The sequence below is a fragment of the Tupaia chinensis genome, unplaced genomic scaffold (assembly GCF_000334495.1).
Source record: "Tupaia chinensis unplaced genomic scaffold, TupChi_1.0 Scaffold000041_1, whole genome shotgun sequence".
Taxonomy (NCBI): domain Eukaryota; kingdom Metazoa; phylum Chordata; class Mammalia; order Scandentia; family Tupaiidae; genus Tupaia; species Tupaia belangeri.
The window spans coordinates 985,355-998,130 of record NW_006159496.1 but is presented as its reverse complement, the minus strand read 5'-3'; the positions used below and the strand labels follow the sequence as shown (position 1 = coordinate 998,130).

The window sequence follows — 12,776 nt, the reverse complement described above, 5'->3', positions numbered from 1 at the left end:
CGGTCCCCAGGGCAGTGCCCTGGGCGTCACAGCCGCTGAGCACTTCGCCCGTGTGCTCACGCAGGCTTTCCCAGTGACCCCATGAGCTGGGGAGGGAAGACGCAGTCTGTCCGCGTGCCGATGAGAAAACTGAGGCCGATGTCCCACGTCTGCAGGGAGCTGGGGCCGCCTGCACCAGGACTCAGCCCAGACCCGCTGCCCGGCCAGGTGAGCTGGCTTTGGTTTATGCCTTGCTGTGACCCGTCTTGTCTGGACACACACAGGCCTGGCTTTCTACACCCGCGGTGAAGCCAGCAGGGTGGCGGGCGCAGAGCACTCACATTCCTTGGTGTTGGGGGGCGCCAGGAGGCAGGAGTAGCAGACCATGCCGTAGATGTTCCTGGGTCTGTTTTCCAGCATGTAGTAGCTGCAGGGAGCACAAGACAGAGCGGACAGGTGAGCCTAGCACAGAGCGCGTGGCCTCCTGGCAGGCCCCGCCCAGGGAGCACGGGGGCCCATGGGCGCGGTCAGAGTGCCATGCTCTGCACGCTGGACCCTCAGGGGAGGTCCAGGGCCACATTGTGGGGCCACCCTGTGCTGGCTGGGCACATTGGCCTGAGATCCTGGCTGGCTGAGGCTGGGGGTGCCAGGGGGAGTACAATGGGAGGAATCGGGCAGTGGAGCCTCTCTCTCTCTCTCTGTCTCTCTGAGACTCTCATAAAAGATATCAATGAGGGACCAGCAGGTGGCGTGGTGGTTAAGGCACTGGACTCTCCCACATGGTCGTCCACGGTTCAAGTCCCAAATCTGGTGGCTTGCTTTCTCACTTTCCCTCCACCTGTGCATCTTTCTCTGGTCAAATTAAAAATAAGTGGATGAATAAATAAAAATAAATATAATTCTTAAAAAAGATATCAATGAATAAATAAAAAATAGCAGCACGAGACAGCACGTGGCAGTGGGAGTCCCTCCGGCCGGCAGCGCGTTCTGTCCACTGAGCTTCCCTGGGGATTCTCAGCACGTCTTGAAATGGGACAAGTGTTGTTTACCTAACTCGGGCTCGTTTCAGTCTTTCTTTCACTGTCCTCCCTTTTTGGGTTCCTTCTCCCCTGGATTAGTTTTGCATGTGAATATCACCACCGAGTTCATCACCCCCCAGAAATACCTGCGCACCCGCTCAGGGCCAGTGAGCCCTCGCAGAGCCCTGAAGGAGGGGCGCTCTCTGTGCGAGTCCTTCCCACGGGGAGCCCACCGCCTGGGGAGGGCGGCCTTGGTGCCTGTGAGCCCTGGGGCATGGAGGGCTCTCGGCCACCTGCAGGGCGGCAGCAGAAAGGCAGTGCCAGAGGGGCTGAGATGCAGGGGACTTCAAAGGTCAGTGCAGAATGGAACTGAATGTGAGTTTACTGTGGCACAAGGTAGAAAATGTAGGCATCTATTTTTTTTTTCAGCCTATGCATTTTCCATGAACTCTTTGAAGCCCGGCTCGCACCCAGGTAGAAATGGCTTCCTCCCCCACTGGGCCCACACCTGAAGACCTGCAGGCGTTTGCCCTAAGGCTGTGACTGAAGGAACAGGACGGGGCGTTCCCAGTGCCTGTGGGAACTCCTTTACCCACAGGGTGCTCTTTCGGCCTACGCCCCCCAGCCCCATGGCCTCGCTGACGGGCCTGCCACCCGGCCTGTCCCCTGAGACCACTCCGTGCTTGCAGCTGGTCTCCCTCCCTCCACAGGCCCTCTCCTCCCTCCCAGCTCAGCTCTCCCGTGGCACGTGCCCACTTTCCGTGAGCAAACATTCCTGAGCGCAGAGCCAGGTCTCGTATTATGAGAGGCCCACGAGGGACGGGGCTGCCAGCGCCTCCCAGTTGCCATCAAGGGCTGAAAAGTCCCTGTCCGCTACAGGGTTTTCTGTGGTTGTTCCCCAACCTCCTTTTTGTCAGCCGTGCACCACAAAGTGCCACAAAGACCCCACTAACAGCGGTGGTTCACGGCAGCTCGGGGCAGGAGGGCTGGGCAGGGGAGTCTTTGGACTCAGCCTCTGAGCCTGGATGGGTACCAGAAACATTACCATCATAATTACCTGCCCTTCCGCAAAGCCTTTGATCCCCGGATCCCGTGCACTTGTAAACATTAATTAAGCGCTCTCAGAGCACCCCTGGAGACCCACGGCAGCAGCCCTACAGCTAAGCCTCTGGAAAGCCTCCCTCACATCTGCTCCCCGCAGAGCCATGGCTGTCTGGGAGGGGGGGAGCCACAGCATGGGTCTGCTCCCAGCAGGGGGCCATGTCCAGCAGCCTCTGGAGGGGGACAGGCCAAAGGAGCCACTCCTGGGAAACGTCTCAGGCTGCCACTGCCGTGGCATTCTCCCCACGTCGTCCCTAGTAGTGCACAGCACTGGTTCCCCAGAGTCCAGTGCCGAGAGGGACAGGAGCCCCGAGGGCACCCATGTCCATCCCGGTTAAGGCCCCAGCTGCTGGGCTGCTTCTTCGATGAAGCCCCAAAGCCATGTGGGGGGTGTACGAGCTGGGTATAGATTTGGGTGCCCCTGGGGCTCTCACCATGCTGTGATCCTCCTGCCCCAGCCTCACAGGGCACAGCCATGCCTGGTGTGTTCAGGTTGGCCTGGAAACCGAGCCAGGGCCCTAAGCGGCTGTGCCCTCTGTGTGCCCGGGGCCAGGGCACGGTGCTCTCGTGGGGCCCTCATCTCCAGCTTATGGACTGAAGCAGAAGCAGGAACCCACGGGCCTCTGCCACCCATGGCAGATACCGGCAGATACACTTGATCCCCAGAGACGGCCTTTGCTCAGGACTACCGGCGGCCGAGCACTGGCCACCCACCTGCCCTCCAGACGCTCACTTTCCCTCCAACATGGACGGACAGAAGCAGCCACTGCTGTCCCCCACCTGCCCCAACAGCTCCCACCTCTTACACAGAGGGCGTGGGTGGCACTAGCCAGGGAGCTTCTGGGGCGCACCATCCCCTGGGGGAGGCTGCGAAACCAACCTCCTGACTCTCTTCTGCTGTTTCCTGGCCCTCCATGCGAGCCTTTCCCCACTGAGCCCCGTGGTGCTCAGGGTCCCGCCAGTGTCGGTGCATTCAGACGTGGCAGAGAGAGGACAGGGAGGGGCACCTGCCAGCCCACGGCAGGCTGGGTGGGGGCCGAGGCGCCCTGTGGCGTAGAGAGACAAAGCCGGCAGTCTACATCCCTGGCCTGAGAGCCGCCAAGGGGGTCTGGAAAGAAAACGGCCTTTCATTGAGCTGCCAGCGCCAGCAGGTGAGGGGCCGCGAGCCTGGGCGGGGGCAGAGGTAAGGGCCTTGTATTTCGTGGCCTGAGGGCTGGAAGTGACTGAGTTAAACAGGCAGGTCACATCACAGAGCCAAAGGGAACTGACAGGAAGCCTCCACATCCGGGAGCTCCGATGGCGGCCAGGTGGCTCCTGCACCCTCACCCGCCTGGGGGCACGAGACAGTGTGATCTGAGCAGGTCGCTGTCCCCAGGGGGCAGGGACAGAGCTACTCAGGCTTTTAGGTCTGGACAAAACTGTCTGAAAGCACAGATGGCACCCCTCCTGCCCCCACCCAGCGCTGCCGCCCCCATCCACACCGAATCCTTCCAGGGAAGGTGCTGGTGGTCTTCCACCGGCCAAGGTGTTCGGTGGTCACTTTCAGGTAAATTGTCAGGACCAATGAGTTCTTTTTTATTTATTTATTTTTAAGGTTTTTGTCATAGGGCGTGTGTGTCACCAGAGAGACAGAGAGACCGTGAGAGGGAAAGCGAGAAATCGCTTCCCGGGGGGGATGGCCACGCTGCACTCCCTACTCCTCCCTTCTCCTCCTGGGATTTTGGGAGGAGAAAGTCACATGTGCCTGGTGTGGATTTCAAGCCACCAGGTTTGGGGACTCGACTACGTGGGAGCCCAGCACCCTCACCATGTCACTTGCTGACCCACAAGTTGTTATTATTTCTTTTTTGGAGAGCTTTTTGCTCCAGGGCACGTGCGCTCACCAGAAGGACAGAGAGACAGAGAGATAGAGAGCGAGAAATCACCCCCCGGGGGGCATGACCAGGCCGCAATCCCTTCTCCTCCATTGTCCTCTTGGGATCTTAAGCACGCACATGCACCCAGCATGAGTTTAAGCCACTGGGTCCGGGACTCGAACTGCAATCGATTACATGGGAGTCCAGCGACACAGCCAATGCCAACTGCTAGTCCCACCTCACAAGTTGTTTTTAAGGCCACAGAGTCACCCGTTTTTAGTGACCAAGCTGGCACTTGCCTATGGGACAGTTTTCACTACTCTGGCCCCAAGCCAGAGTAGTCCTTCTGGCTAGAGTTTCTGTGGTCCTAAGTGAACATGAAACGGGCCCCTCCAGGTGCAGATTCTCTGCCCCATCTGAAACAAAGCCACGGCCGAACCCCACAGTCTGCGGATGCGGCATTGCCACGGCCCAGCTGTGGCCAGGCCAGAGCCGCAAACCTGGATGGTGAGGTGATCCACACCCACCTCCCCTGTGAAGCTGCCGTCTGCACCAGCGGCTTCCAGCACCTTCAGTGCATGGCCGTCCCCGTCCTCACCCTCAGCTGGACGTCCACCACAAGCCTCACCCTCTTCGTCAGCTCTGTCTTGGATTTCACGTCATTCCACACACAGTCTCATCCACCCTCCAGCTCCCACCAAACCTCCTCTTCCTCATGCCTCGTGGTGGGGCGGAGTTCTGAGAGTCCTTTAAACCTCACTCCCCACTCTGTACGCCGCCTGCACTCCTGTGCCACCCGCCTAGGAGCGCCCAGCTTCTCCTCTCCCCTGACCCCGATGCCTCTGCCCTGTCCCCGCTCTCACCGGGCCCTCCTCGCCCTGGTCCCTGTGCTCCATCTCAGCCATCTCCTCCACGGCTGCCAAGAGGGTCGTTCTCACGTGTAGCCCGAGCGTCACTTCCCTTCTGCATGCTGAACTGTGGCAGCAGCAAGCCTGTTCTCCCTGGGCCACCGCCGACTTCACCAGGGTCCCCACATCCTGCGTGTGCACCTCTGGAAGGGGATAGGCCCCAGGTCAGCTTCCTGAAGTCCAGGCCAGTGGGGCAGCATTCCTCTGGCACAGGCCCTGCTCAGGTTCTGGGTCCTGCCCGGCTACTTGGCCCAGCACCTTCAGTGCATGGCCGTCCCGGTCCCGACCCTCAGGCTGGACGTCCACCACAAGCCTCACCCTCTTCATCAGCTCTGTGTTGGGTTTCCCGTCATTCCACACACACCTGCGACCCGCACCAGCAGGCGAGCACCCCCCCCCAAGCCTCACCCTCTTCATCAGCTCTGTGTTGGGTTTCCCGTCATTCCACACACACCTGCACCCTCGCTGCCTCCATGACCATCCCCACCCTCCCCTCCTACACCCTCCATCACCTCATCCCCACCCTCTGCACCCTCTCTGCCTCCATCACCTCATCCCCACCCTCTGCACCCTCTCTGCCTCCATCACCTCATCCCCACCCTCTGCACCCTCTCTGCCTCCATCACCTCATCCCCACCCTCTGCACCCTCTCTGCCTCCATCACCTCATCCCCACCCTCTGCACCCTCTCTGCCTCCATCACCTCATCCCCACCCTCTGCACCCTCTCTGCCTCCATCACCTCATCCCCACCCTCTGCACCCTCTCTGCCTCCATCACCTCATCCCCACCCTCTGCACCCTCTCTGCCTCCATCACCTCATCCCCACCCTCTGCACCCTCTCTGCCTCCATCACCTCATCCCCACCCTCTGCACCCTCTCTGCCTCCATCACCTCATCCCCACCCTCTGCACCCTCTCTGCCTCCATCACCTCATCCCCACCCTCTGCACCCTCTCTGCCTCCATCACCTCATCCCCACCCTCTGCACCCTCTCTGCCTCCATCACCTCATCCCCACCCTCTGCACCCTCTCTGCCTCCATCACCTCATCCCCACCCTCTGCACCCTCTCTGCCTCCATCACCTCATCCCCACCCTCTGCACCCTCTCTGCCTCCATCACCTCATCCCCACCCTCTGCACCCTCTCTGCCTCCATCACCTCATCCCCACCCTCTGCACCCTCTCTGCCTCCATCACCTCATCCCCACCCTCTGCACCCTCTCTGCCTCCATCACCTCATCCCCACCCTCTGCACCCTCTCTGCCTCCATCACCTCATCCCCACCCTCTGCACCCTCTCTGCCTCCATCACCTCATCCCCACCCTCTGCACCCTCTCTGCCTCCATCACCTCATCCCCACCCTCTGCACCCTCTCTGCCTCCATCACCTCATCCCCACCCTCTGCACCCTCTCTGCCTCCATCACCTCATCCCCACCCTCTGCACCCTCTCTGCCTCCATCACCTCATCCCCACCCTCTGCACCCTCTCTGCCTCCATCACCTCATCCCCACCCTCTGCACCCTCTCTGCCTCCATCACCTCATCCCCACCCTCTGCACCCTCTCTGCCTCCATCACCTCATCCCCACCCTCTGCACCCTCTCTGCCTCCATCACCTCATCCCCACCCTCTGCACCCTCTCTGCCTCCATCACCTCATCCCCACCCTCTGCACCCTCTCTGCCTCCATCACCTCATCCCCACCCTCTGCACCCTCTCTGCCTCCATCACCTCATCCCCACCCTCTGCACCCTCTCTGCCTCCATCACCTCATCCCCACCCTCTGCACCCTCTCTGCCTCCATCACCTCATCCCCACCCTCTGCACCCTCTCTGCCTCCATCACCTCATCCCCACCCTCTGCACCCTCTCTGCCTCCATCACCTCATCCCCACCCTCTGCACCCTCTCTGCCTCCATCACCTCATCCCCACCCTCTGCACCCTCTCTGCCTCCATCACCTCATCCCCACCCTCTGCACCCTCTCTGCCTCCATCACCTCATCCCCACCCTCTGCACCCTCTCTGCCTCCATCACCTCATCCCCACCCTCTGCACCCTCTCTGCCTCCATCACCTCATCCCCACCCTCTGCACCCTCTCTGCCTCCATCACCTCATCCCCACCCTCTGCACCCTCTCTGCCTCCATCACCTCATCCCCACCCTCTGCACCCTCTCTGCCTCCATCACCTCATCCCCACCCTCTGCACCCTCTCTGCCTCCATCACCTCATCCCCACCCTCTGCACCCTCTCTGCCTCCATCACCTCATCCCCACCCTCTGCACCCTCTCTGCCTCCATCACCTCATCCCCACCCTCTGCACCCTCTCTGCCTCCATCACCTCATCCCCACCCTCTGCACCCTCTCTGCCTCCATCACCTCATCCCCACCCTCTGCACCCTCTCTGCCTCCATCACCTCATCCCCACCCTCTGCACCCTCTCTGCCTCCATCACCTCATCCCCACCCTCTGCACCCTCTCTGCCTCCATCACCTCATCCCCACCCTCTGCACCCTCTCTGCCTCCATCACCTCATCCCCACCCTCTGCACCCTCTCTGCCTCCATCACCTCATCCCCACCCTCTGCACCCTCTCTGCCTCCATCACCTCATCCCCACCCTCTGCACCCTCTCTGCCTCCATCACCTCATCCCCACCCTCTGCACCCTCTCTGCCTCCATCACCTCATCCCCACCCTCTGCACCCTCTCTGCCTCCATCACCTCATCCCCACCCTCTGCACCCTCTCTGCCTCCATCACCTCATCCCCACCCTCTGCACCCTCTCTGCCTCCATCACCTCATCCCCACCCTCTGCACCCTCTCTGCCTCCATCACCTCATCCCCACCCTCTGCACCCTCTCTGCCTCCATCACCTCATCCCCACCCTCTGCACCCTCTCTGCCTCCATCACCTCATCCCCACCCTCTGCACCCTCTCTGCCTCCATCACCTCATCCCCACCCTCTGCACCCTCTCTGCCTCCATCACCTCATCCCCACCCTCTGCACCCTCTCTGCCTCCATCACCTCATCCCCACCCTCTGCACCCTCTCTGCCTCCATCACCTCATCCCCACCCTCTGCACCCTCTCTGCCTCCATCACCTCATCCCCACCCTCTGCACCCTCTCTGCCTCCATCACCTCATCCCCACCCTCTGCACCCTCTCTGCCTCCATCACCTCATCCCCACCCTCTGCACCCTCTCTGCCTCCATCACCTCATCCCCACCCTCTGCACCCTCTCTGCCTCCATCACCTCATCCCCACCCTCTGCACCCTCTCTGCCTCCATCACCTCATCCCCACCCTCTGCACCCTCTCTGCCTCCATCACCTCATCCCCACCCTCTGCACCCTCTCTGCCTCCATCACCTCATCCCCACCCTCTGCACCCTCTCTGCCTCCATCACCTCATCCCCACCCTCTGCACCCTCTCTGCCTCCATCACCTCATCCCCACCCTCTGCACCCTCTCTGCCTCCATCACCTCATCCCCACCCTCTGCACCCTCTCTGCCTCCATCACCTCATCCCCACCCTCTGCACCCTCTCTGCCTCCATCACCTCATCCCCACCCTCTGCACCCTCTCTGCCTCCATCACCTCATCCCCACCCTCTGCACCCTCTCTGCCTCCATCACCTCATCCCCACCCTCTGCACCCTCTCTGCCTCCATCACCTCATCCCCACCCTCTGCACCCTCTCTGCCTCCATCACCTCATCCCCACCCTCTGCACCCTCTCTGCCTCCATCACCTCATCCCCACCCTCTGCACCCTCTCTGCCTCCATCACCTCATCCCCACCCTCTGCACCCTCTCTGCCTCCATCACCTCATCCCCACCCTCTGCACCCTCTCTGCCTCCATCACCTCATCCCCACCCTCTGCACCCTCTCTGCCTCCATCACCTCATCCCCACCCTCTGCACCCTCTCTGCCTCCATCACCTCATCCCCACCCTCTGCACCCTCTCTGCCTCCATCACCTCATCCCCACCCTCTGCACCCTCTCTGCCTCCATCACCTCATCCCCACCCTCTGCACCCTCTCTGCCTCCATCACCTCATCCCCACCCTCTGCACCCTCTCTGCCTCCATCACCTCATCCCCACCCTCTGCACCCTCTCTGCCTCCATCACCTCATCCCCACCCTCTGCACCCTCTCTGCCTCCAGCACCTCATCCCCACCCTCTGCACCCTCTCTGCCTCCAGCACCTCATCCCCACCCTCTGCACCCTCTCTGCCTCCATCACCTCATCCCCACCCTCTGCACCCTCTCTGCCTCCATCACCTCATCCCCACCCTCTGCACCCTCTCTGCCTCCAGCACCGTCATCACCCCCACCGTCGGCGCCTGCATGGTCACTGCCACCCCCCTCACTACCATCACCTTCTTCATCACCATCGCCTGCATGGCACCTCCACTTCCGCTGTCTCACCTGCACCACCAGGAAAAGCATGATCTTTGTGGTCACTAGGTGGGAGGTGGCGGCAACGGCTAGGCTCGGGGTCTACAGCTGTCCAGGCTGTCCTCCTTGACCCAGGAAGATCCTGCCAACGGGTCCTGCCTTGAAAAGGAAGATCCTATCTGTCTGTCTTGCAGGTTGACTGCACTTTCACTTCCATGTGTGTCACTTTCAGAAAGCCCTCGGAGACACGACAGAACTGTGGTGGAGTTATAGGCCTCACCTGACTCAAATATTCCTGGTAGTAGCTCAGATAGAACAAGTACTGATCATTGGAAGAGCCATGAGACATTTTTGCATAGAAAACTATGTCATGACTTTTTCAATGACGCAATACTAAGACTAAGAGCCAGCAGTGGTTAAGAACGCCCACATGGCTGACTGTGGTTCAAGTCCCGGATTCGGCCGCTTGAAACTCATGCTGGGAGCATTCGTGTGCCCCAAATCCCAGGAGGAGGAGGGACTGAGGTGTGGCCATCCTCACTGTGGGGTGATTTCTCACTGTCCCTCTTGCTGTCTCTGTCTCTTCAGTGAGGGTATGTGTCCTATGGCAGAGACCAAAAAGCTAAAAATTACCTAAGAAAATGAAAAATAACACTGTGGAATTTGAGTTTTCTTTTTCCCAAAGCATTTCGCATGTGCTGTCTCTCTGTAAGCTCAGTCCTTCTGAGAGCCGGCTCCCAGTCCTGAGAGGGGGCTGGCAAGAGGCAGCAGTCCCGCTCGGGGCCTGCCGGGCCCTCCCTCACCCTTCGTCTGCCCGCAGTGCTCGCCCTCACCCGGGGAGACATGGCCCACACTCGGCGTCGTTTTCCATGTCCCCGGGCGTCAGCACGGTGGCCCGGAAGAAGCCCTCACAGTCCTTGTGGCGCCTGCAGATCTGGTAGCCGCCCTTGGAGAACTTCTCGGCCGGGCAGGGCACGCAGCCGTAGTCCTCGTCTTTGGTGCCGTAACCGCAGGACTGCAGGGACAGGACAGGCCCGTGAGCATGCAGCCGCCCGCGAGGACCGGCTGAGGGCAGGAGGGCAGCCACACACTGCGGGCTCAGCGGGCCTCGGCTCCCGACCACCCAACCTTCAGGAACCCGGCTCCACCCACCCTGGCTCTGCACCTCGCCCCCGGTGTCCGGCTCCTCTGGAGCTCTGCAGGTACCTGGAACGGAGACCCTGACCGATTCTCCAAGCACTTTACCAATGCCATGCCCCACCTCTGCAGGAAGTGGGCGCTGTCGCCCGAGAGTGGCCAGAGATGCTCCAGGCCAGACGACTGACGCCCGCCCAGTAGAGGCAGGGCAAGACGGGCGAGGGGACTTGGGAAGGCTCACAGAGGGCCAGTCTGTGGCCTGGTGGCTAAGAGAGTGGACTCCACATGGCTAACAGCGCAGTTTGAATCCCGGCCCTGGGGGCTTGAAAAACACCCCAGTCATGTGAGCAGGCCTGCCCCCAATCCTGACAGGAAGGAGAAACGGAGGAGGGAGGACTGCGCTGTGACCGCACCCCACTGGGGCTGCTTTCTCCCTCTCCACCGCTCTCTGGGAAGTACAACTCCCTCGGGCAATTAAAAAATAAATGGCAGGAAAATGGAATTTAAATATGAACTTTTTTTTTTTTAAATAAAACAATTCTTTTTTTTTAAATTTAATTTTCTTTATTATCATAATCTTTTTTTTTATGTTACGTTAAATCACATTTATCTTTTTTGTTTTTGGAGAGGTTTTTGCTATAGGGTGTGTGCACTCGCCAGACAGACAGAGAGAGACATAGAGACAGAAAGCGAGAAATCACCCCCCAGGGGGGATGGTCACGCTGCAATCCCTTCTCCCCCATTCTCCTCTCGGGATCTTGGGCACGCATGCACACACGTCCGGCGTGAGTTTTAAGCCACCGGGTCCAGGACGCGAACCGCGGTCAACTACGTGGGAGTCCAGCGACATAGCCATTACGCTAACTGCTGGTTCCCAATATGAGCTTATTTTGATGCAAAAAGGTTTTGCAGTTTACTCACAGCTTTTTCATAATCTGCTTTTCCGTGAACTCTCTGGAGACCCTCCCACTCTGGAGGAAGGAGCATGCGCTCCTCGCCCGGCCGCCCCCAGCCCAGAGTGCCACTGGGGCCCCCACCGCGGCGTTCCGCTCCCATGCCCGGGCCACACACTGAGGCACGGCAGCGGCCGGCGGGAGGAGCGGCCTTACCAGGTAGGGCTCCTCGCCGGGCCCACACGGGGGGCACTCCTGGCACAGCCCCGTGGTCTGGTTGTAGTACTCGTTCTCGCCGCAGTTGGAGTACTCTGCTCTGGCTGAGCACATCAGAGACACCTGTCACGACAAGGGGCGATTGGGCCTCTCACCTCCCGGACACAGGTCAGGGTCAGCTGAGGGAGGAGGCGCCCTGGACGCTCCTCTGGAAAGGTCCAGCCAGCGCGTGCTCACGAGGTGCTACGTCCCCGGTAACTGTGAGCTGCTGGCGCCCCCAACCTCCGCCTGCCTGGAGCACCCCCGCCGGCACGGTCCAAACCCCATCCCTGGGCAAGTTCCGAATTCTCTCCACCCACAGTCTCCAAGGTCGGGCGAGGGTCTCCTCGAGCCTGACAGAGCGGGGCTGCTCCTGTGGAGTGGAGCGCTGGCCTCGGGGAGCCCCCGGGGTGGGGCTGGGTCTCCTGGCTCCTTCTCAGCTGTCTGGCCCACCGTGTGGGCGCGCCACGTGGGCAGGAGTGTGTACCATAGCACAGGAGGACTTGAGGGTGTTCCCATCCAGGACATCTGACTACGCGTGTCTGAGCCCGGGCGGGGGCGGGCCCCACGGGCGAGCCTGCGGAGGCAGTGCCAGCACTGTGCCAGTCTGCAGCTGCAGGGACAGGCTTGCGAGGCCAGGGAGCCGGTCTCAGGCGGTGTCGCTGGGTGGGAAATCCCCCTGAACCAGCCAGGTGAGGGTGCGGTGTGGGGAGGGCCTTGGGCCCACTTACCACCAGGACGGGGAGCCAGGGTGCCCACGTACAGTCCCCCGCGTGGGACATCGTCTCCTGGGGGTTCACCTGAAAGATACCCTTCATCAGCAGCTGCAGCCCGAGCCTTGGTCCTGCTGCCCTCATTGTGCCCGCTGGGCAGAAGGCACCTCCCGGCAAGTGAAACACACACACCCTAAAAGAAAAGGCAGCTTTGGGGGCCAGCAGGTGGCATGTTGGTTAAGGTGCTGGACTCCTGCATGGCCAACCATGGTTCAAGTCCCAGACCCAGTGGCTTGAAAATCATGCAGGGCACCTGTGTGTGTGTTCTAGAAATCCCAGGAGGAGAAGGGATTGTGGTGTGGCTATCCTCTTTTTGTTTGGTACCCCCCCGGGGGGGGGGGGTGGTTTCTCACTTTCCCTCTCTACTGTCTGTCTGTCTGTCTCTCCAGTGAGTGCACACACCCTATGAAAAAAAACCTAAAAGGAAAAGAAAAGGCAGAGTTGAAGCCGGGCCTGTGCCCATG

The 12,776-nt window shown here is 60.6% G+C and overlaps 1 protein-coding gene across 1 annotated transcript in view; it reads right to left on the bottom strand.

The window, feature by feature from the left end:
- Positions 1-12,334, bottom strand: part of EDAR (ectodysplasin A receptor) — a 30,070-nt gene extending 17,736 nt beyond the window's left edge. Inside the window, exons 1-4 of the mRNA XM_027772895.1 lie at positions 12,271-12,334; positions 11,501-11,623; positions 10,088-10,269; positions 321-406 (exon numbers count right to left, since the gene is read on the bottom strand). Of these exons, the coding sequence (XP_027628696.1) occupies positions 321-406; positions 10,088-10,269; positions 11,501-11,623; positions 12,271-12,321 (442 nt within the window). The 5' untranslated portion in view covers positions 12,322-12,334. The remainder of the gene's footprint in view (positions 1-320; positions 407-10,087; positions 10,270-11,500; positions 11,624-12,270) is intronic.
- Positions 12,335-12,776: the final 442 nt, after the last annotated feature.